At 40.3% G+C, this 26,720-nt stretch overlaps 1 protein-coding gene across 2 annotated transcripts in view; it reads left to right on the forward strand.

Annotated features, from left to right (window-relative positions):
• Positions 1-26,720, forward strand: part of dph6 (diphthamine biosynthesis 6) — a 106,366-nt gene that overhangs the window by 63,168 nt on the left and 16,478 nt on the right. Inside the window, exons 13-14 of one of the 2 annotated variants that reach the window (XM_079853184.1) lie at positions 15,017-15,256; positions 25,228-25,296. In XM_079853184.1, coding sequence (XP_079709310.1) covers positions 15,017-15,256; positions 25,228-25,281 — 294 coding nt within the window. In that variant the 3' untranslated portion in view covers positions 25,282-25,296. Of the gene's footprint in view, positions 1-15,016; positions 15,257-25,227; positions 25,297-26,720 lie in introns of those variants that run through there. The other variant, XM_079853183.1, reaches the window with a different exon arrangement.

Raw genomic sequence — 26,720 nt, forward strand, 5'->3', positions numbered from 1 at the left:
GTAAGATCCCATCTCTCAGTCACAGTCCATAGAACCTTCAATAACAATTTCAATACAATGATAAACTATATATATACTCGTAACCTCCCTCTAATCCATATACAAGGAGAAAACCCTGTTTGCATGCCCAAAACAAAAATCCCGTCTCTCAGTCATGGTTCATAAATCCTTCAATTCAGCAAATACAATACAATACAATCATTTCAATATAATCATAAACGATACATAGCTACTCATCACCTCCCTCATATACAGGTAGAAAGTTTCGACCTTATGAATGTCAAGCCTCGAAACCATCGGACGCATAACTCCCCAGTAGACAGTGCTTTAAATTTCTTTTAAATATAGAAAATGTAGTAGATTGTTTTATGTTGTTTTCCAACTCATTCCATATTTGTGGTCCTCTAAAACCTATGCTAAAACGAGTACATTTTAATTTCCTGTATTTTCCTTTTAGAAGCAATTTATTCCTCGTGTTTTGTTGGTGAAGGGATGAATAATGGAATGAGTTCACATAAGTGAGTATTTAACCTGTGAACAACCTGATACATAACACATGCATTTTGATAAAGATTATATTCAGGAAGCTTAAGGAGACCATATCTGTGGAAGAGAGGATTTGTTGGAGAAATTTGCTTGGACCAAGATTTGCTTCGCGAGCGTGCAGAACTAGCGCTGAACATTGAGTGGATTCTGACTATCTTAAACACTTCTGATTGGCCATTGCGTTCATGTGCTCAACAGATACGTCTGTGATTGGCTATAAGAGCTCAACACGGTGTAAAGAGACACCGCTCACACATAAACACTCACAGGGGCGTTTTAAACCTGACTCACAGCAGCGCCATCTTTGATTTTTAATGGAAAACCATGTTCTGTGTGAACCGGCTCTTAATGTTGCATTCGTTTCTCAACAGTAGGTTTTTCTTTCCTATCACTGGACAGCAGGAACGCATTGCATTTTATTTAAAGTGAAAATAAGATCTGTTATACATTTTTTGGCATCCATCCACATCCTAGTTAAAGACACTAATTATGAAGTGGGGCCCATTTATTTAAATATAAATTATGTAAATGTTATGTAAATAAAGTAGTAAGAAGGGAGCATGGTAAAAACAGCAATGTGTTTGTAATGAATTAATATAAAATGCTATGTATAGACTTAAAGTCCCCCTGTAGTCAATAATTTCATCCCTTCAAACTCATCTTTGATCACCAAAATCACATATTTAAACGTTTTTTTCCCTTGAAAATAAATTCTTCATGCCTTAAAATATCTTGAATGTAACTCGACACCCTTGCCTCATTTAGTATGCGCGGTTCTATGAATATGCAAATGAGCCCCGCCTCCACTCACTCACTCAGCTCAGAGATCCACTGGTTGACGATCACACGTTGATCTGATTGGTTACAAGGTAGTTTGTGACGTCAGAAACACCAGCGATTTCAAAGCGTGTTTTTGAGACTGTCTTTGGTTCACTGCAGTTTTAAGGAGAAAATACTCAGCAATGCTGTCGACTTATGAACTTACACATGCTTTGTCTTAAAGCATATTAAAAACACCACATAGACACATAAACAACAGTAAAAGCTGGATTTACACCACAGGTGAAATTAACATTCAAATGAATTGAGTTTTGAATCAGTTCATTGAACTGATTTGTACAGATGAATCAAACTCTGTGTGCATATTGACTCATTGACATATATATATATATATATATATATATATATATATATTATATGTGTGTGTGTGTGTGTGTGTAAAATAGTAAGAAAAGAACATGGTTAAACCCTGTTTGAAAAAGTCAATCTGCAGAAACGACTCAAACCTCCCTAATGCGTTCTCTTTTATTCTGAGTTCGTACAGCGAGAGAAACTGAAGGAGTCACAATATTCACACTGTTAAATCACCATAACCGCTGTATTGTAAATAATAACCATGAGTGTTGAGAGGAAGCCTCGTCCCGAGCGGCTGAACCCTCACTCACCCGCGCCGCAGCCGTAGACGTGTGTGTCCTGCAGGTCACGAGTCCAGCGCTGGGGAACAGGAGGCCCGTGCACTGAGGCGTTCAGGGTGTGTGTGACAGGACGCACAGATGAATCAGGCGAACACACTCGTCATCTCACGACCTGCCGAACGCTTCGCGGTGCTGGTATGAGCTTGTACTGGGAAGATCTGGATCTGTCAGAGCCGATGCTCTTCTGCCGACACACTCCTTCATTAATGCGCTCGCCTCGACATCTGATCCTGATTGTGTCTGAAGAGCTCTTCATGTGTTACTGGAGCCCGACCGGCTCTCCTCACGCCAACACTGGACACACAGGCAAACCAGACGATACTCACACACAGATATCAGTTCTGATGCTCTTACTAGTGTGTGCAGGACACTATAGTTCATTTCTGGAGTGAGGAGAGCAAAATAAAGTGAACTGTGACATATTATACCCAAATATTCTTCATACAGAGACTATTAGTAACATTTGGGACCAAAAATGATTCAGACACTTTGACCTGATCATGTTTTTTAATTGCTAATGCTCTTTTTACACACAGACTGAACACAATGAAGCATTGCTTGGTGATTGGTTGAGCTAAACTGGTATTATCCAATTGTGTAGTTAAATTTAACAGCTGACAGATATTCAACATAATTCATGTGTGAGACAGTCTAACAGAAGGACGGACAAAACCAGTCAAATATCAACTGAGTTCTGCTCATATTTATTACCATTTTATAAACTATAGCGAATAAACTGAGATAATGTGAGAAATGCTGAAGGTGTCTGAATAAATGTTGGTTTGACTGTACGTCTGGCTCGTCAGTGTCCACAAACACAGAGCACAATTATATTTAACCCATCGTGTATTCAGCTCAGAGTCAGGGCGTCGGGGAGAAAACTGTGTGATGTGTGAAACCTGTATTTTCAGACTCTATTTTCATGCCAATTAACCGAAATGCTAAAAAAAACGTGATTATTTTCATTGAAGATTCCCAAGGATGCAATATGAATCAGACTGGAATGAAAGTTGTGGTGACAGGATAATGTGTGCATGTTTGTATAACCCCGGAAAACTCAGTGCACGTATATTTATTTGAATTGCATATTGAAGACGGAAGATGAAAAACACAATAATAACGGCTTGTGTTGGAGGAGACCAGCGAGCGCTGTCCGGTCTCATCTCGTCCAGATCCGAGTGACCGTCCCATTACTATGGAAACGAGGGTTATTCCTGTACGCCCGAGTTTGACAGGACAGGCTTTGACACGCAGACAAACACGGGAAGAGCGAGCGCCGGAAAACGCCGGCAATTAGACAGGGAGATTTCAGCGCCTCGGGCTCCTGCGATGTCCAAGCCTGCGTTTGATACTTTATCAGTCATCTCTTCCACATTATTATCACATTCTCATGCAACAGTGGACGGGCGTCACCATCGGGCCGTAATTTATTAGGGAGATGTTGCGTTTTAATGGCGGTCGCTGAATGGAGATATTAACGTTTATGTTCCATTTACTTTTGGCCTCTCACTTTGTCATTAATTTCTCGTTTGACTTGCACCTTTTAACCTCGCTCGTTCATTTTTCATTAGCCATTGTCATTTTCGCCCGTTGCACAAGATATAAAAGTGCTGTGGATGAATAATAGACAGATGCAGCATCTTCACTTTCATGCAGATTCATTATTCATACTTCAGGGTTTTGTAAGTGTGATTCTTGCAGAAATACATAACCCTTTTCTACAGTATTTTCATGGCTATTAACCAAAATGCAGAATATTGGGAATTTTATTATTTGCATTAAAGATTATCATTAGATTTTTGTGAACATAAGTTATTTTTGCAGATAAATGAACATAATGCAATGTTTTTATTTAAATCAGAATAAATTAAATAATACCATTATACATTAATAATTTTTGCATTAGCTTAATGAAAATTAGACTTTTTAAATTACAGTAGAGATACATTTTAATTGAAATAAAAAGTCAATGCAAAAAAAAAAAGAGTTAAATATAGAATTGATTTTCTTTATTTAAATATAAAACACACACACACACACACACACACACACACACACACACACACACACACACACACACACACACACACACACACACACATTACCTGGATGGCCAACATTTTTTTACAAATACTCAAAATGTTATTTATAATAAATATTAATATGTTAATAAATATTTATTTTTTATTTCACTGAAACCAGCAGCGCTCAGAAGCTAGACTAAATATTACACATTCGATAATATTCATTTTGCAGAAACTTGTACTATATATATATAAAAGAGTTGTTTTTGTGAAACCTTGTGTATTAAAAGAAACCCGCATTGGAGATGCAGTCACCCTTATCAGAGCAAGTTAAAGAAATATAAAACATAAAGGTGTCTTGCCTAAACTACTGTAAAACCCTGTGAACGTAATGAAAAGCTTTGAGATTTCATAAGAGTGAGTTTATTTGGCTGGTGTTAATGAGCAGTGGTTTGATGTGACCGGATCGCTTCTGTGTGTTTCATGAAGTCACACTGCCATCTTTTGAACAGATGCTGAAACTGCACTCGTGTGTGTGTGTGTGTGTGTGTGTGTGTGTGTGTGTGTGTGTGTGTGTGTGTGTGTGTGTCGAGGGCCTTGTGTGATGATGTGACGCAGCCTGACATGAGGAGAGACCCTCACAAACCGGACCAGAACCACATATATGTGTGGATTGGGTTTCGGCATCATTCAGTCAGACATCATCACTGATGCCCCTCGGCCGAAACCTCCCAACCCTCGCCAGTCCCCCGAATTAGGGAGATTAGCGGGAAAGCGCATAATGCGGGATGATGGAATTTGTCATCATTTGCATTGTCCTGGAAAGATCCTGCTTGATAGAGCGACGCGTGAGGGGCTTGTCATGTCCCACGGGCAGGTCACGGGGAGATTTCTGCGCTTTGTGCATCAGTCGAAAAAGACTCACAACCAATTTGTCACAAAAGCAGCGTTTGACGGCGGCGGGGCGCTTTTCCTCCTCGCTCGATGACGGCTGCTTATATCTCGGACAAGCTCGTGTTGTCTAGATATTATCGAATGTGCAATATTTAGTCTGGCTTCTGAGCGTTGTTGGTTTCATTGAAATAAAACATAAATAGAAGCGTTTTGAGTGTTATATTGTGTCTCTCTCCCGTCTGACCTCCAAACAGCCGATAGATAGAGAGCAATAATCAGCGTAAATCTGACAGAAGCCGAGCTGACAGCGTTCCTCATCCGGCTCGGGGTCAGACGCTCCTCAAAGACACCGGCTCGTCTGTCACACTTCTGTCACGTGTGTGATTTCAGATTTTTGTTCATCTGAGTCCGGTCAAAAGGCTTCCTTTGTGCATTTGGGTAACGCTATTTATAGTGCTGCTCGAGTTACTCTGCTTTCCTGCGACGCGTAGCATGAGCAAATAACATACAGAGACGAGACTTGATCAGGCCTTCAGAACGAGATTGGAGGATTTGAGATTCTCACGAGCATTTGAAAGTGAAGTGTTGAAGAAGCATGAATCTCTGCAAGCGTATGATCTTCAACATGCCATCGGAAGCTGAAAGACCAGTAATAATGCAGCAATGCAGAAATAATGCTGTAATAGTACAGTAAAAGTAATGTATTAATAATGCAGTAATAGTGCAGCAGCAGTAATGTAATAATAGTGCAGTAATAATACAGTAATGAAGCTGTAATAAGACGGTAATAGTGCCGTAATAAAGCAGGGGTCATGTATTAAAACACAGTAATAGTGCAGTAATAATGGAATAATAATGCAGTAATATTGCAGCAATAAAGCAGTAATAGTGCATTAATAATGCCATAATAGTATAGTAATAAAAGCAGTAATAGTGCAGCAGTAATTCAGTAATAGTGCAGCAATAATACAGTAATAATACAGTAATAGTGCAGTAATAATGCAGTAATAATACAGTAATACTGCAGTTAATACTGTAATAGTGCAGTAATAATGCAGTAATACTTCAGCTTTAGTGCAGTAATACTTCAGTTATAATACAGTAATAGTGCAGCAATAATGCAGTAATACTTCAGTTATAGTACAGTAATAGTGCAGTAATAATGCAGTAATAATACAGTAATAGTGCAGTAATACTTCAGTTATAGTACAGTAATAATACAATAATAGTGCAGTAATAGTGCAGTAATAATGCAGTAATACTTCAGTTATAGTACAGTAATAGTGCAGTAATAATGCAGTAATAATACAGTAATAGTGCAGTAATACTTCAGTTATAGTACAGTAATAATACAATAATAATACAATAATAGTGCAGTAATAGTGCAGTAATAATGCAGTAATACTTCAGTTATAGTACAGTAATAGTGCAGTAATGCAGTAATAATACAGTAATAGTGCAGTAATACATCAGTTATAGTACAGTAATAATACAGTAATAGTGCAGTAATACATCAGTTATAGTACAGTAATACAGTAATAGTGCAGTAATAGTGTAGTAATAGTACAGTAATACAGTAGTGCAGTAATAAAACAGTAATACAGTATTAGTGCAGTAATAATACAATAATAGTGCAGTAATAATACAGTAATAGTGCAGCAATAATGCAGTAATACTTCAGTTATAGTACAGTAATAGTGCAGTAATAATGCAGTAATAATACAGTAATAGTGCAGTAATACTTCAGTTATAGTACAGTAATAATACAATAATAGTGCAGTAATAGTGCAGTAATAATGCAGTAATACTTCAGTTATAGTACAGTAATAGTGCAGTAATAATGCAGTAATAATACAGTAATAGTGCAGTAATACTTCAGTTATAGTACAGTAATAATACAATAATAGTGCAGTAATAATGCAGTAATACTTCAGTTATAGTACAGTAATAGTGCAGTAATAATGCAGTAATAATACAGTAATAGTGCAGTAATACTTCAGTTATAGTACAGTAATAATACAATAATAGTGCAGTAATAGTGCAGTAATAATGCAGTAATACTTCAGTTATAGTACAGTAATAGTGCAGTAATGCAGTAATAATACAGTAATAGTGCAGTAATACATCAGTTATAGTACAGTAATAATACAGTAATAGTGCAGTAATACATCAGTTATAGTACAGTAATAATACAGTAATAGTGCAGTAATAGTGTAGTAATAGTACAGTAATACAGTAGTGCAGTAATAAAACAGTAATACAGTATTAGTGCAGTAATAATACAATAATAGTGCAGTAATAGTACAGTAATAGTGTAGTAATAATACAGTAATAGTGCAGTAATAGTACAGTAATAGTGTAGTAATAGTACAGTAATAATACAGTAATAATACAGTAATAGTGCCGTAATAATACAGTACCAATACAGTAATAATACAGTAATAGTGCAGTAATAGTACAGTAATAGTGTAGTAATAATACAGTAATAGTGCAGTAATAAAACAGTAATAATACAGTAATAGTACAAATACAGTAATAATACAGTAATAGTACAGTAATAATACAGTAATAGTGCAGTAATAGTACAGTAATAGTACGGTAATAGTGCAGTAATAGTACAGTAATAGTACGGTAATAGTGCAGTAATAATGTTTTATACTCTGAAGACTCTCTGGAGCTCCTGATCATGATTGGTCAATAGATTCATTCTGTGGACAGGATATACTGTACATACACCACTGTTAGAAGTTTAGGATTAATGCTATTTATTAAACTTTTATTCAGCAAGGCTGAATTAAATTGATCGAAAGTGACAGTAAAGACATTTATAATGTTACAAAAGATTCTATTTTAAATAAACGCTGTTCTTTTGAATTTCTATTCTTCAAAGAATCACATGACCTGTTATTTTAGTACTGTTGACAGTTTTTATTAATATTTTGAATTAATATTCATATTTTATTAATATTTAATTAATTAATTAATATTAATTCATATTAATATTTAATATTAATATTTTGAAATAATAATATATATATATATAGATTAATCATTTCAGGTAAAGTTTTAGTAATTTAATGTTTATGACATTTTAATTTGGTTTTGCTTTTTTAAATATCTTTTTATTCATTTTTATTTTATTTCTAACTATTTAAGTACATCAAGTTAAAATAAATGAAAATAAAAAATATTGCGTTGAATTAAAATGTTTGTATATTTTATTTAGCTTTCCATTAACATTTGTTATATTTCAATTAAAGAAAATGTTTTTTATGCTTTTAGTTCACTATAGTCACTTCACACTGTTCCTCACACTTTACTCCATATCTATGTAGCTAACATCAGGCTTGTGTTCAGCTCCTGGAGTATTGCAGAGGCCCAGCTCACTGTAAACTGACTGAAGTCGTAGAGGAGCAGATCGACACACACATGGAACTGGCTCAGGATCATGTGTGTGTGGTTCCCCAGCGCATGCATCAATTATGCATGAAGCTTCAGATGCGCGGGCATTAGCATTAGCATTAGCATACCTGATGGTGCTTTTCCTCCGCGTCCTTGACCAGCGCCACTGAGTCTGACTGTTCGTCAATAACAGGTCATTTACCCCGAGCCAGGAATAACATCTTTAAGGTCACCTCCGCTGACACACACACACACACGCGACGCTGGGACCTCTGAGAGCTCATTAACATGCAGGACATCGTCTGCCCGTTTCCTCCAGAAACACTTCTTTTGGGAAGCGCCTCGCTCGAGCCTTAAACTGGCCTTTTCCTGAAACACTTTGCCGGCTGCTGCGAGTTAAATGAAACGCGGTGCCATAGCTTGACCCCTATGAATATTAATAAGGCTCTATTAAAAATGCATGTGGCGTTGTAGTTGTTGATCAGATTTTGGATGCCCATGCAAATTGGCCTGTCTTCCCTGTCAGCGGCGCGGATGAATAATGTAGCTGTGTTGTACATTCAGGGACACGCCATTGACAGTCAATTAACAGGTTTGATTGGTGTGTGAACTCATTCTTTTGAACTGTTAATTTTATGTAAATAGTATTCCCCGGATCCCGAGTTACCTGTGCCAGGCTCTTAATAATTGATCACGCCGCACCTGTTTTTTATTTCTAAATATTATAACAGCCGAGAGGTCGTGCTTTTGATATTCAAATCCACAAACATGAAGCCGAAAGAGCTTCTTTATGTCCGACTCCGTGCCGGATTGTGTGGGAAAGGTCTGATGGCTCTTGATGGCTCATAACGGGAACGCCAATCCCGATTTGGGAACGCCGTAGATTTGGGAATGGCGCTCCCAGGTAAATGATGCGCTGATTGATCCGGCTTCCTTTCTCTCTGCTCGTCCTGGTAATGTGCGGCGGTCCGGGCGGATGCTGAGGATTCATCACAGTTGACAGGTGAACCCAGCAGCGGGAATCTCCGGGAACACATATGATTATGGAAATGAATGTGACTATTCGCTCCCTGCAGCAAAGCGCTTTCTGTTGATCCGTCGTTTCCCAAGCGCGTCTGGCAAAGTGCAGAGAGGAGAGAGCATCGCACACGCTCTCTAAGAACAGGCCAGAGGAGGAATATGTGTCTCCAACACAACATCAACAATATCCTAACTTGGAAAATAAAATAAATGTTCGCTGTTAAAAACTGTAACACTTCACAATAAGGTTTCATTTGCTGTTAACATGATACTGTGTTAATACTTGATAATACTTCTACAGCATTTATTAATCTTAGTTAATGTTCATTCTAACATTAGCTAATGAGACCTTATTGTAAAGTGTTACCTATTTAAATTTGATTTACTAGTTGAACTAGTGGAAACATCTCATTTTCCTTCAGTTTAACTTGATGTATTAAAATAACTAGAACTAAAACTGAAAAACAAAAAAAAACTAATATGACAAGTTATAATAAAGATGGAAAATATGAAAATAAAAACTATATGATCCGAAACTAACACTCAGTGCTCTTGATGCAGGACTAAAACACAAAACTAAAACAAATAAATAAACGTTCGCTGAAATCAAACAAGACACTTTATAATAAGGCTTCATTTGGTAACTAGCTGTGAAACTGAACTAACGGTGATACTGTGGTAATATTTGATAACAACCATAGAATGATAATCGTAGTTCATCTTCATTCCAGCATTTACTAATACCTTATTAACTCTTTCCCTGCCAAAACACACACTTTTCTCAGCTTTTTGCTCAAAATTTTGCTTTTTTATGAAACTTTATGAAAAAAATGCATGAAGCTAGAACAAAATGTTTTGTTTAAAAGCAGATGCTCTGTTCTTTCTTACATATTCAGATATTCATACAACAAAATGTCCAGGGGCCGTATTCACAAAGAATTTTAAGGCTAAAAGTGGCTCTAACTGGCGAATTTAGGAGCAACTCCTAAAAATAATGGGCGTGTCACTTTAGGACTCCTAATTTTTTTCACTAAGAGTAATTCACGAAGCATTTTAGCCCTAAAAGTAGCACCTAAGTCTGGGACAGCTTAAAAGAAGTCGAGAGGACTCCTAACTCACTAAGACCTGTTCACAAACCGCTTTTTGTGGCGTTTCACGTTGCGATGTTTTGAAATGCGTATGCGGCGCTACAGGAGCTTCCAATCACGAGGAACAATTCTGCATTGTAGGCATAACTAGGGATGCAATAACGCCACCAACAACAACCAAAACTAGGCTACTCATTGCATGTAAACTAATTGTAACGTTTCATTGTGAATCAAATTAAAATGTTCTTCTCTTTGCAAACGTAGGCAGAGGCATATAGTGACAGATTAATTCAATAATGTTGCAGAGATATTGCATCAATCCATATGTTTCATTAGGCTACTAGGCTATTTGTTTTGCCTTGCTCTTTATTCATTTAGGCTATTTATTCAGTTATTCATCATCTTCCGTCCTTCGCACTGCTTGTGTAGCGCACACATCCTCAGACCTGTCACCTGTCACTCATCATCGTAGGGGCGGGGTTTGGAGTCATTCCCGCGTTACAATCATCAGCCAATCACGGTGGTCACTTCAGTCAAGCTCGTGCATGAGTAATGACGTCATCCATAGCAACGAAGACTCACTCTTAGTTTAGGAGTTGTCATTTTTCTTTACTAAGAGTAGGTCTGAAAGGCGTTGTGAATAACTTTTAAGAGAAAACTCCTAGCTAAATCTTTTAGTGCGATTTAGGAGTACTCCTAGTGGTAAGATAAAATGCTTTGTGAATACGGCCCCAGGAGGCCCATGACATTTGTGTGAAAATGATCAGAAATGCCGGTGACGATCATCAACTTTATTAAACACTGACGGGGAAAGAGTTCAAAGTTGTATCTGTTAATATCATTAGTTACACATTACAATAAGGTTCATTAGTTAACATTAGTTAATTACATTAGTTAACATGAACTCATAATGAACTGCTCTTCTTCAGCATTTATTAATCTTAGTTAATATTAATTTCAACATTTACTAATACGTTATTAAAATCAAAGGTTGTATTTGTTAACATTAGTTAATGCACTGTGAACTAACATGAATAAAGATTAATAAATACTGTAATAAATGTGTTGCTCATTGTTAGTTCATGTTAGTAAATATATTAACTAATGTTAACTAATGAACCTTATTATAAAGTGTTACCGTATTATTTAATGGACACATGAACTAACGATCACCAGATGGATTTTTAATAGCCAACATTACCAAAGTAGCAAATGTATTAATCACTGTTAGTTAATATTAGATAATGCATTAGCTAATGAGACCTTATTGTGAAGTGTTACCAATTTAAATTTAATGTACTTGTTGAACTAGTTGAAATATCTCATTTTCATTTTGTTTAACTTGACATATTAAAATAGAGCTAAAACTGAAAAAAATACAACAAATTATAAAAAAACTAATGCAAAATATTTATATGATCCCAAATTAGCACTCAATGCACATGATGTATGACTACAAAATCAAAATCAAATGTAGAGATCAAACGCATTCATGTGTTCATTCGATCAAATGATCCACTCTAAACCCACTTCTTTCTTCCCTCTCTTCCCGTGTGTTGTGAGGAAGTGTGTGTGTGTTTCCCAGCGTTCGACCTCTCGCTCTGACCTCTGGGACGCCTCATCTCTGACCAGCTCCTGTATTTTTAGCTGCAGATCTCTAATTATCACCTGTTATTAGTGACGGCTCGAGCTCTCAGCGCGGGTGTGAAACGGGAACTGTAGGTGAGAAGATAACAGTGAAGGTGTGGAGCGTTAATTGATGCTCTGCTGATCAAACACTAATGCTATAATAATGTTAATGAATTGCACCCTTTCTGATGCAAGTCTCTGGCGTTTGTCTGAACTCTTCTCTGTGTCGGGATTGATGGATGTTTCCATCAGCGGCTGAAACAAAACCGGCCGCGAAACCTTTTCATGTTTGGTGAATGGTTAGTGTTTTGAGCTTCAGAAAGGCAAACTAAAGCAAGCTTTATTTCTACAGCGCTGTATTCAGTGCAGACTGTTTCCAAGCAGCTTCACCTGATGATCCACACCTATGAGCAAACTTCATCAGATATAGACTCATACAGACAGTAGTGTCATTATCAGATCCAGTTTTGTTCTCCTCTGATAGTGTCAGTGCACTCAATATTACTGAATATTCAGTAGATGTGTAAAATATGAAGTGCATTTTAAATTGTACAAATGCATTTATTTATTTATTTATTTAATTTTTTTACTGAATATTACCATGTACAAGCTCTTTATTTTCTATTTATCTTTTATGGCTTTTGCAAATTTTGCAAGCCTATAAATCTGAATACAGATAAAATTAAAAACTTGATTTATACACTCTTAAAAATGCTGGGTTGTTTTAACACAATTTTGGGTCAAATATGGACAAACACAAATGTTGGGTTAAAAATGTAATGTAAAAAATTAATCCAACGACTGGGTTTGTCCATATTTGACCCAAAGTTCGGTTAAAACAACCCAGCATTTTTTAGAGTGTATGATTTTATTATTTTCTTACAATAAACATTAAATATGCTGACTTTAAATAAAGTAAACAAATAATAAAACATATATCTTTATTCATATTTTTATCTTTCATTTATTTATTCATTTATTTTTAATATGTATTTATTAATTTATCCATATTTATTATATATATATTTTCATAAATAATAAATATATGAATACATAATTAATATATTTTGTATTTATTCATACATTTATTAGTAATGTCTTTATTATGTTTGTATTTATTCTTATTGATTCATTCATTTATTCATTCATATTTATATATTTATTCATAAATAATAAATCTATGAACACATAAATAAGAACTATAATTAAATAAGTACATTGAAATATATATATTCATTCATATATATTTGTATATGTATTTTATTATTTATTATTTATGTATTTATCAATATTTATTATTTTAGTTATTTATTCATAAATAATTAATGGATAAGAAATATATCAATTAATTAATTAATTCATATATGTATTATGTTGGTATTGATTATTTATTTATTATTAATAAATAATAAATATATGGACAGATAAATATGAATTATGAATAAACAAAAACATTTAACTATATATATTTATTTATTCATCATTTAAAAAAAAAAAAGTATTTATTAATAGATTTTTTCAATGTTTTTAATTTATTTTATTGTCATGTTCATTATGGCATTGTGTGGCACCCATACCTGAATATTAGTTTGAATAGTGCATCTTTCAGGTATTGTGGTTGCAGATGTAACAGTAATCCATAAACAATTAATATGCATAATTTCATTTCACATAATGATATATGTAAGGGATAATGTACATCCTGCCGGTTGTTATCTCAGAATAAACCCGACAGGGTGATCAGGTTCAGGTCTTCCATCAACCTGAAGGAGTTTATTCTGAGATAACACACACACACACACACACACACCTGAAGGAGTTTATTGTGAGATAATACACACACACACACACACACACCTGAAGGAGTTTATTCTGAGATAACACACACACACACACACCTGAAGGAGTTTATTCGGAGATAACACACACACCTGAAGGAGTTTATTCTGAGATAACACACACACACATACACCTGAAGGAGTTTATTCTGAGATAACACACACACACACATACACATACACCTGAAGGAGTTTATTCTGAGATAACACACACACACACACCTGAAGGAGTTTATTCTGAGATAACACACACACACACACACACACACACACACACACCTGAAGGAGTTTATTCTGAGATAACACACACACCTGAAGGAGTTTATTCTGAGATAACACACACACAGCTGAAGGAGTTTATTCTGAGATAACACACACACACACACACACACACCTGAAGGGGGTTTATTCTGAGATAACAACCGGCTGGATGCGCATTATAAATAATAAAGACAAATAAAGTAAATAATTAGACATGAAATATTGATCTGAGTTGAAATATTTTATTATGTCTTTAAACGCAAAGCTTCGCGGAGAGAGCCGTTTCAGCGGCGAGATCAAACTAGACCGACATTTAAGAGATACGGTTTACAGTCTTAACACTTATTACACAGCATTTCACCACATTAATAATTATGGAGATTAGAGATATTGATTTCAGATTAAACTGTTTTAAAATCGTACCTGTTTGTGTCTTATAATCTTATATTTTATAATCCATCAGTGTACAAAACAATAGTCAGAAAATGACAGCATCTGCGTTTGTACGAAACAAGAGTCCACTATACTGGATGGCATAAGTAAATAACTGTACACAAAATATTGATTTGACTGAGTTTTCATATTTTATTCGCTCAAAACTTCAACGAAGAAAACCCGTTCCTAGCGAGTGTCTAGCGCTGCTGACTTCAGTGACCCGGATGAGCCTGTGTCTCTGTTCTCAGCGGTTGTTATCTGGGAATAATATACCACTGGATGGAGCGATTGACCAATCAGAATCAAGTATTCCACAGAGCCTTGTAATAATAATTTATATAGTATGTATTTATTAATTAATGAATGTATATGTAAATATATGTGTATTGCCTGCTGTGTGTCAGGTGCGGGAGGCTGTGTTCTGCGCGGGACAGGTCGCTCTGACCCCCTGCTCTATGCAGATGCTGGACGGGCCGCCAGCCCTCCAGGCCCGGCTCTGCTTCAGTCACACGGAGAAGGTTCTGTGTGCCGTCAGCGCCGGACTCACGCTGGCTCACGCTCTGCAGGCGCACATCTACCTCACACACCCCGGACACACACCGGCCGTCACCGCGGCCTGGAACACACACCTGCAGGACCTCCAGGTGAGCTTCATCTGTATATCTGTGTACATACATCTGAGGTGATCTATATCTATATCTATATCTGTATCTGTATCTGTATCTGTATCTATATCTATATCTGAGGTGAGCTTCATCTGTGCCTCAACAGCCTGAAAACTCACTGTGGACAATAGAGGTTATGCGTGTGACGTTATCGTCAGCTGGTTACACCCACTGAGAGGCAGAAACACTGAGAAACACTGAGAGGCAGAAACACTGAGAAACACTGAGAGGCAGAAACACTGAGAAACACTGAGTGGCAGAAACACTGAGAGGCAGAAACACTGAGAAACACTGAGTGGCAGAAACACTGAGAAACACTGAGTGGCAGAAACACTGAGAAACACTGAGAGGCAGAAACACTGAGAAACACTGAGTGGCAGAAACACTGAGAGGCAGAAACACTGAGAGGCAGAAACACTGAGGGGCAGAAACACTGAGAAACACTGAGTGGCAGAAACACTGAGAAACACTGAGTGGCAGAAACACTGAGAAACACTGAGAGGCAGAAACACTGAGAAACACTGAGAGGCAGAAACACTGAGAGGCAGAAACACTGAGAGGCAGAAACACTGAGGGGCAGAAACACTGAGAAACACTGAGAGGCAGAAACACTGAGAAACACTGAGTGGCAGAAACACTGAGAAACACTGAGAGGCAGAAACACTGAGAAACACTGAGTGGCAGAAACACTGAGAAACACTGAGTGGCAGAAACACTGAGAAACACTGAGAGGCAGAAACACTGAGAAACACTGAGAGGCAGAAACACTGAGAAACACTGAGTGGCAGAAACACTGAGAAACACTGAGAGGCAGAAACACTGAGAGACAGAAACACTGAGAGGCAGAAACACTGAGAGGCAGAAACACTGAGAGGCAGAAACACTGAGAGGCAGAAACACTGAGAGGCAGAAACACTGAGAAACACTGAGGGGCAGAAACACTGAGAAACACTGAGGGGCAGAAACACTGAGAAACACTGAGAGGCAGAAACACTGAGAAACACTGAGAGGCAGAAACACTGAGAAACACTGAGTGGCAGAAACACTGAGAAACACTGAGAGGCAGAAACACTGAGAGGCAGAAACACTGAGAGGCAGAAACACTGAGAGGCAGAAACACTGAGAGGCAGAAACACTGAGAGGCAGAAACACTGAGAGGCAGAAACACTGAGAAACACTGAGGGGCAGAAACACTGAGAGGCAGAAACACTGAGAGGCAGAAACACTGAGAGGCAGAAACACTGAGAGGCAGAAACACTGAGAGGCAGAAACACTGAGAGGCAGAAACACTGAGGGGCAGAAACACTGAGAAACACTGAGAGGCAGAAACACTGAGGGGCAGAAACACTGAGAGGCAGAAACACTGAGAAACACTGAGGGGCAGAAACACTGAGAGGCAGAAACACTGAGAGGCAGAAACACTGAGAGGCAGAAACACTGAGAGGCAGAAACACTGAGAGGCAGAAACACTGAGAGGCAGAAACACTGAGAAACACTGAGGGGCAGAAACACTGAGAAACACTGAGAGGCAGAAACACTGAGAAACACTGAGAGGCAGAAACACTGAGAAACACTGAGTGGCAGAAACACTGAGAAACACTGAGAGGCAGAAACACTGAGAGGCAGAAACACTGAGAGGCAGAAACACTGAGAGGCAGAAACACTGAGAGGCAGAAACACTGAGAGGCAGAAACACTGAGAGGCAGAAACACTGAGAAACACTGAGGGGCAGAAACACTGAGAGGCAGAAACACTGAGAGGCAGAAACACTGAGAGGCAGAAACACTGAGAGGCAGAAACACTGAGAGGCAGAAACACTGAGAGGCAGAAACACTGAGGGGCAGAAACACTGAGAAACACTGAGAGGCAGAAACACTGAGGGGCAGAAACACTGAGAGGCAGAAACACTGAGAAACACTGAGGGGCAGAAACACTGAGAGGCAGAAACACTGAGAGGCAGAAACACTGAGAGGCAGAAACACTGAGAGGCAGAAACACTGAGAGGCAGAAACACTGAGAAACACTGAGGGGCAGAAACACTGAGGGGCAGAAACACTGAGAGGCAGAAACACTGAGAGGCAGAAACACTGAGAGGCAGAAACACTGAGAGGCAGAAACACTGAGTGGCAGAAACACTGAGAAACACTGAGAGGCAGAAACACTGAGAGGCAGAAACACTGAGGGGCAGAAACACTGAGAAACACTGAGAGGCAGAAACACTGAGAGGCAGAAACACTGAGAGGCAGAAACACTGAGAGGCAGAAACACTGAGAGGCAGAAACACTGAGAGGCAGAAACACTGAGAGGCAGAAACACTGAGAAACACTGAGGGGCAGAAACACTGAGAGGCAGAAACACTGAGAGGCAGAAACACTGAGAGGCAGAAACACTGAGAGGCAGAAACACTGAGAGGCAGAAACACTGAGAAACACTGAGGGGCAGAAACACTGAGAGGCAGAAACACTGAGAGGCAGAAACACTGAGAGGCAGAAACACTGAGAGGCAGAAACACTGAGAAACACTGAGAGGCAGAAACACTGAGAGGCAGAAACACTGAGAGGCAGAAACACTGAGAGGCAGAAACACTGAGAGGCAGAAACACTGAGAGGCAGAAACACTGAGAAACACTGAGGGGCAGAAACACTGAGAGGCAGAAACACTGAGAGGCAGAAACACTGAGAGGCAGAAACACTGAGAGGCAGAAACACTGAGAGGCAGAAACACTGAGAAACACTGAGGGGCAGAAACACTGAGAGGCAGAAACACTGAGAGGCAGAAACACTGAGAGGCAGAAACACTGAGAGGCAGAAACACTGAGAAACACTGAGAGGCAGAAACACTGAGAGGCAGAAACACTGAGAGGCAGAAACACTGAGAGGCAGAAACACTGAGAGGCAGAAACACTGAGAGGCAGAAACACTGAGAAACACTGAGGGGCAGAAACACTGAGAGGCAGAAACACTGAGAGGCAGAAACACTGAGAGGCAGAAACACTGAGAGGCAGAAACACTGAGAGGCAGAAACACTGAGAGGCAGAAACACTGAGAGGCAGAAACACTGAGAAACACTGAGAGGCAGAAACACTGAGAGGCAGAAACACTGAGAGGCAGAAACACTGAGAGGCAGAAACACTGAGAGGCAGAAACACTGAGGGGCAGAAACACTGAGAGGCAGAAACACTGAGAGGCAGAAACACTGAGAAACACTGAGGGGCAGAAACACTGAGAGGCAGAAACACTGAGAAACACTGAGAAACACTGAGGGGCAGAAACACTGAGAAACACTGAGAAACACTGAGGGGCAGAAACACTGAGAAACACTGAGAGGCAGAAACACTGAGAAACACTGAGAAACACTGAGGGGCAGAAACACTGAGAAACACTGAGAGGCAGAAACACTGAGAAACACTGAGGGGCAGAAACACTGAGAAACACTGAGAAACACTGAGAGGCAGAAACACTGAGTGGCAGAAACACTGAGAAACACTGAGAAACACTGAGTGGCAGAAACACTGAGAAACACTGAGAAACACTGAGTGGCAGAAACACTGAGTGGCAGAAACACTGAGTGGCAGAAACACTGAGAAACACTGAGGGGCAGAAACACTGAGAAACACTGAGAGGCAGAAACCCTGAGAAACCCTGAGAAACACTGAGAGGCAGAAACACTGAGAGACACTGAGAGGCAGAAACACTGAGTGGCAGAAACACTGAGAAACACTGAGAGGCAGAAACACTGAGAGACAGAAACACTGAGAAACACTGAGAGGCAGAAACACTGAGAAACACTGAGAGGCAGAAACACTGAGAAACACTGAGTGGCAGAAACACTGAGAAACACTGAGAGGCAGAAACACTGAGAGACAGAAACACTGAGAAACACTGAGAGGCAGAAACACTGAGAAACACTGAGAGGCAGAAACACTGAGAGACAGAAACACTGAGAAACACTGAGAGGCAGAAACACTGAGAAACACTGAGAGGCAGAAACACTGAGAAACACTGAGTGGCAGAAACACTGAGAAACACTGAGAGGCAGAAACACTGAGAGACAGAAACACTGAGAAACACTGAGGGGCAGAAACACTGAGAGGCAGAAACACTGAGAGACAGAAACACTGAGAAACACTGAGAGGCAGAAACACTGAGAAACACTGAGAAACACTGAGAGGCAGAAACACTGAGAAACACTGAGTGGCAGAAACACTGAGTGGCAGAAACACTGAGAAACACTGAGGGGCAGAAACACTGAGGGGCAGAAACACTGAGAAACACTGAGGGGCAGAAACACTGAGAAACACTGAGAGGCAGAAACACTGAGAGACACTGAGAAACACTGAGAGGCAGAAACACTGAGAAACACTGAGAGGCAGAAACACTGAGAAACACTGAGAAACACTGAGAGGCAGAAACACTGAGAAACACTGAGTGGCAGAAACACTGAGAAACACTGAGAAACACTGAGAGGCAGAAACACTGAGAAACACTGAGAAACACTGAGGGGCAGAAACACTGAGAAACACTGAGAAACACTGAGGGGCAGAAACACTGAGAAACACTGAGAAACACTGAGAGGCAGAAACACTGAGAAACACTGAGAGGCAGAAACACTGAGAAACACTGAGAGGCAGAAACACTGAGAAACACTGAGAAACACTGAGAGGCAGAAACACTGAGAAACACTGAGAAACACTGAGGGGCAGAAACACTGAGAAACACTGAGAAACACTGAGGGGCAGAAACACTGAGAAACACTAAGAGGCAGAAACCCTGAGAAACACTGAGAGGCAGAAACACTGAGAAACACTGAGAAACACTGAGGGGCAGAAACACTGAGTGGCAGAAACACTGAGAAACACTGAGAAACACTGAGGGGCAGAAACACTGAGAAACACTGAGAAACACTGAGAGGCAGAAACACTGAGAAACACTGAGAAACACTGAGGGGCAGAAACACTGAGAAACACTGAGAGGCAGAAACACTGAGAAACACTGAGGGGCAGAAACACTGAGGGGCAGAAACACTGAGAGGCAGAAACACTGAGGGGCAGAAACACTGAGGGGCAGAAACACTGAGAAACACTGAGGGGCAGAAACACTGAGAAACACTGAGGGGCAGAAACACTGAGAAACACTGAGGGGCAGAAACACTGAGAGGCAGAAACACTGAGAGGCAGAAACACTGAGGGGCAGAAACACTGAGGGGCAGAAACACTGAGAAACACTGAGGGGCAGAAACACTGAGAAACACTGAGGGGCAGAAACACTGAGGGGCAGAAACACTGAGGAACACTGAGGGGCAGAAACACTGAGAAACACTGAGAGGCAGAAACACTGAGGGGCAGAAACACTGAGAAACACTGAGGGGCAGAAACACTGAGAAACACTGAGAGGCAGAAACACTGAGGGGCAGAAACACTGAGAAACACTGAGAGGCAGAAACACTGAGAAACACTGAGAGGCAGAAACACTGAGAAACACTGAGAGGCAGAAACACTGAGGGGCAGAAACACTGAGAAACACTGAGAGGCAGAAACACTGAGAAACACTGAGGGGCAGAAACACTGAGGGGCAGAAACACTGAGAGGCAGAAACACTGAGGGGCAGAAACACTGAGGGGCAGAAACACTGAGAAACACTGAGGGGCAGAAACACTGAGAAACACTGAGGGGCAGAAACACTGAGGGGCAGAAACACTGAGGAACACTGAGGGGCAGAAACACTGAGGAACACTGAGAAACACTGAGGGGCAGAAACACTGAGAAACACTGAGAGTCAGAAACACTGAGGGGCAGAAACACTGAGGGGCAGAAACACTGAGGAACACTGAGGGGCAGAAACACTGAGGAACACTGAGGGGGAGAAACGCTGAGGGGCAGAAACACTGAGGAACACTGAGGGGCAGAAACACTGAGGAACACTGAGGGGCAGAAACACTGAGGAACACTGAGGGGCAGAAACACTGAGGAACACTGAGGGGGAGAAACGCTGAGGGGCAGAAACACTGAGGAACACTGAGGGGCAGAAACACTGAGGAACACTGAGGGGGAGAAACGCTGAGGGGCAGAAACACTGAGGAACACTGAGGGGCAGAAACACTAAGAAACACTGAGCGTCAGAAACACTGAGTGGCAGCATTGGTTCTCAGCGTGAATGCAGTGAACACCACATCTAAAACGGGAAAGAGCTTTGAGATTGACTGAACAACTAGATTTGGCAAGAAATCTGAGGTATATTTTAACAGACTGCCAAAAGCTTCAGAACAGAAAAGCAAATGATCGCTGCGATTCATAGAAACAACTGGATGCAGGCAGAGAAAGGTGGATTTGCTGTTATCATTTTGTGTCAATATGCTGAATTTAGGGGTAAAATCATACCCTATATATTGTATTGTTATATATTGTATTTGTCACACTTGGGCTGCATGGATTACTGGGAGAAGAGGGTCCAGGCAGAAGGGAGGTGTATCCAATGGGAAGACTCGTGACCCATGGTGGAGCCGATGGAGGGAGGAGCCATGGAGGTTGAAGGGCAGAAGGTTCTAGGACGATGACGGACTGAGGTGGAACCGATGGGGGAGGATGACAGGGAGGAGACGGAAGTTTGACGGGCCATGATAGAGCAGAGGGTTCAGAGGGACACAGGGAAGCCGCTGGCTTGGGCAACTGAGGTGTGGACGGGGGATACAGAAGGGCACGGTGGAGACAGAGGGACTGAGGACCAAGGAGGAGCAGAAGGAAGTGAGGAGTCCAATGGAGCCGGCGGGACGAAGGGACGAGGCAAAGCTAGAGGAGTGCAATTCAGAGGTGATGGAAGGTGGACGAGCGGCCAATGTGGATCCGGGGGGACGAGGGAGCCTGGTGGAGGTAGAAGCCAAGAGTGAGCTAGTGGATTGATAGGCCGATGTGGATTCCTGGACGTGGTGGCTGGAGTAGGATTCTAGGCATCCACAGTCCAAGACGGTGCTGAGGACTGAAAGCCCCTCAGTGAGCCCACCATTCCACTAGCGTGTAGAGGGCGAATGATGGGGCTGACAGGAGGCAGAGGAGATGAGGATGAGGGTTGGATGATGAGAGGGTGGTTGGGTGGGAATTCAGGCTCAGGAACCGACTCAGGCATGGCGGTGGCCATCTTGGCCGGAGACGAAGGTTCAGGCGTGGCGGCGGTCATCTTGCCCGGAGACGAAGGCTCAGGCGATGTGGCGGCTGCCATCTTTGCCGAAGACACAGGCACGGCAGGCATGACATGAAGAAGCTCAGGCTCGGCAGACCTGACGTGCAGAATCTCAGGCTTGGCAGGCATGTCGTGAAGAAGCTCTAGAGGGGCGGTCTCGGCGGGAAGAGAACCTGGACAAATATAGGAGGTGTGGCGATGAAGATGGCTGGTGACGGTTGAGCGGTGATGTCAGAATCAGCCTCACCCACGGTGAAGGCTGAACCGCTCAACCACAGCACATGATCCAGGTATTGTTCGAACGTGCCTGGGATCGCTGCTGGTGGGGCTTGCTGATACAGATTATCGTCCAGTCCGTACCAGAATACAGTCTTTAGGACGTCATCTGCCCAGTCCATGAGGTGAGAAATTTTGAGGAACCTCTCGTCATATTTCTCGATCCGTTGGCCGTCCTGGAAACAGGTTACAAGCCGATCTGAAGGATTCAGCAGGGTACGGAGAACGCCCATGTTCTCCTTAATTTAGTCAGTCTATTTTACCAACTTTTTGGTTGTGGTCGGTAGTGATGTGACATTTGAACCGAGGCGTCGGAACTTGTGTAGAGAAAAAATGGGCATGCCAGATGAAGCCGCGATTCGAGGCTTGTGTTGTTAACGTGAAGATCACATGACTAATGACAAACGAGGCCTCGGCTTGTGTGGATACGGCATCGGTTTGGTGAAAAGGGGGTTCGAAACTCTCGCCACCTTGTGGGTGTTGTCAGGAGTAGTAGAAGCAGTGTCAGAGAGTCAGAGTTAGATAACTATCATTGTCATTGTCGTTATTGTGTCATATATGTGTTAGGGCTGTATATTATTACATTATATCAGGTTATAATAGTTATAGTATATTGTTATTATTAATTATAGTAACTATATTATAGTCTTGTTATATTAATTAGATAAGATTATTTGGATTGCTTTGGATGGATCTGGACTGGACTGCTTTTTGATTTGGATTGCCCTTTTGGATTTGTTTGCTTTTTGTGACCTCTTCCTTTTTCCTGGTAATGGAGCAGCAAGAAAGAGGGAATCCTCCCCTGTCTGAGCTCAACAGGAGCATCAGGATCCTCATTTATACCAGCTGGCACTGCCATTTTTGGCACTGGTTCAGAATGAATTAATTTGTCTGCTATTTCTTTGCACAGTAGCTTGGTGTCACTAGTGAGCAATGTTGAATGAAGCTTCGCGTAATGAACCTTTGGCTGAAGCAATGGGCTGTGAGGTCTCGGTGGTTCAGGAAGCCTCATATTGCCATCACTAGTGGTCGGTTCTTTTGTCACGCTTCTTTTTGTGACTGATGAGGATGACAGGTGACAGGTGAAACTGATTAACAAAACACATGGTGCACAAACACAGAAGGCGAAACAAAGTCCAAGACAGGTGTCACAGTGACAGTATTGACAACTCATCAATTAAATATTTACCATCTTATATTCTGCATAATTGGATGTTTTTAAAGAAACACTGACAAAAAAATATACAAGTTTTAAGGCTGGACAATATAATGATATATATAACATTGAGATAAGTGATCACATGGATTTAGACCTACAGGTGCTGGTCATATGATTAGAATATCATCAAAAAGTTGATTTATTTCAGTAATTCCGTTAAAAAAGTGAAACTTGTATATTATATAGACTCATTACATGCAAAGTGAGATATCTCAAGCCTTTATTTGTTATAATTTTGATGATTATGGCTTACAGCTTATGAAAACCACAAAATCAAAATCTCAGAAAATTAGAATATGACATGAAATCACACAGTAATTACACAGTGATACCATGGTCATTGAACCAGGTTTTGGTTCTTTTGGCAGTGTGGGCCGGTGCAAATCCTGCTGGAGAATGAAGGAAGCATCTCCATAAAGCTTGTCTGCTGAAGGAAGCATGAAGTGCTCTGGAAATGTCCTGGTAGACGGCTGCGTTGACTCTGGATTTAATAAAGCACAGTGGACCAAAGTCCTCTTTTCTGATGAGAGCAAATTTTGCATCTCATTTGGAAACCAAGGTCCCAGAGTCTGGAGGAAGAATGGAGAGGCACACAATCCAAGATGCTTGAAGTCCAGTGTGAAGTTTCCACAGTCTGTGTTGGTTTGGGGAGCCATGTCATCGGCTGGTGTTGGTCCACTGTGCTGTCCACTCAACGCAGCCGTCTACCAGGACATTTCCAGAGCTCTTCATGCTTCCTTCAGCAAACAAGCTTTATGGAGATGCTGACTTCATTTCCCAGCAGGATTTGCACCGGCCCACACTGCCAAAATAACCAAAACCTGGTTCAATGACCATGGTATCACTGTGTAATTACTGTGTGATTTCATGTCATATTCTAATTTTCTGGGATTTTGATTTTGTGGTTTTCACAAGCTGTAAGCCATAATCATCAAAATTATAACAAATAAAGGCTTGAGATATCTCACTTTGCATGTAATGAATCTATATAATATACAAGTTTCACTTTTTTAATGGAATTACTGAAATAAATCAACTTTTTGATGATATTCTAATTATATGACCAGCACCTGTATATTGTATTTATATAAATCGTTCACAGGCAGATTTGCTTTATATAGTCCCCGGCGTCGAAATCAGGCTCATATAAATGTCAGGGAACATGATTCCTGTCTGCATGTCAATATCCATGATCACTGGATCTTTGGTAAGTTGTTAGAAACACTATATCGAGTCCAACCTTTAGTTACTGATAATCGTTTGTTTTACTGGTGTTTTCACAGTTTCCTCAGTTAAACCAGTCACTCAGCAGCTCTTCTGCCACTCAGTCCGGCTGAGGGAGTGTGTTCCCGTGGGAAAGTGACTTGCATAACCTCTATACAGTTCAGTGGCCCAGAGTCAGATATTTGAGCCCCACCCACTGTGAAATCTCATTGGTCCAGCATACCTGTATACGCTTCACTTGATTGGTGCATTCCCACTGTTTTTGACCCATCCAATATGACTTTAAAATCATCATGAAAGGGAAGTTGTGCTGGTCTTTTCTTCCCTATTGTGTGTTATCCATCAGACGTCTGAGACTAATATTATCCTAATCCTTTCATTAACGAGTTTGCTTTGAGATAGTTGTAATTATTTTCTCCGGCTGTCTGAATTGTTTCATTATTTTATGTTTATTTAAGAGACCCCGATTAGGGAAAAGCAATTAATCCCCGAGACCTGCAGACCCTTTACGAATCTGACATTTAAATGCAAATGAACTCCCTGCTGAAGCCGCCTCGAAACTGTGGGGATGTAAAGCGATGGACTCGAGCTGATCTCCAGGTGTGTGAGCGCTTGTTCCTCTTCTGATCTGACGATCCAGATGAGATTATTGATCAGATCACAGTGAGGAAGATTAGTGAGAGCTCAGATGCTCTGAATGAACAGATGTGTTGTTATAGTGTGACAATGATCACCAGAAATACAGTGAAATATTATTACAATCAATGTAAATCAGCTGTTTTCTGTGTGAATATATAGTAAAGTGTAATTTCCTTAATTCATTTTCAGCATCATTACTCTTCAGTGTCACATGATCCTTCAGAAATCATTCTAATATGACGATTTGCTGCTCAAGAAAAATGTATGATTATTATCAATGTTGAAAATAGTTATTTTTCAGGATTTTTTGATGGATAGAAAGTTCAAAAGAACAGCATTTATTTGAAATAAAATATTTTGTGACATTACAAATGTCTTTACTGTCACTTTTCATCAACTTGATTTAATCCTAGCTGAATAAAAGTATTAATTTCAATCTTACTCCAAACTTTTGAATAGTGTATCACGGTTTCCACAACAATATGAATCAGCACAACTGTTTTCAACATTGATAATAATAATCAATTTAATGCATCCTTGCTGAAGAGAAGTATTAATCTCTTAATAAATAGATAAATAAAATCTCACAGAGCCCAAACTTTTGAGCGATTGTGTGTAGACATGTACAGTGACACTGAAAATCTAGTGAGAATCTGCTTTATGAATAATGAGAATTGTAAATAATAGACCGTTGGTAACCAAACCGTTTCAGTTCCCATTCACTACATTGTATTTTTTGTCCAGTGCAAGTCAAGTTCAGTTCCCGAAACGCATATTCTTTCAAGTTGCACAGAAGAAAGGATGTCAAACAGGTTTAAAGTGACACAAGGAAGAGTAAATGTGTAAACTCTTTAAATGTGCTGGATTAGGATTACACATGACTCTAGAACTCTAGAACAATCATGCTAACTGA

The sequence above is a fragment of the Squalius cephalus genome (assembly GCF_949319135.1).
Source record: "Squalius cephalus genome assembly, chromosome: 20".
Lineage (NCBI taxonomy): Eukaryota > Metazoa > Chordata > Actinopteri > Cypriniformes > Leuciscidae > Squalius > Squalius cephalus.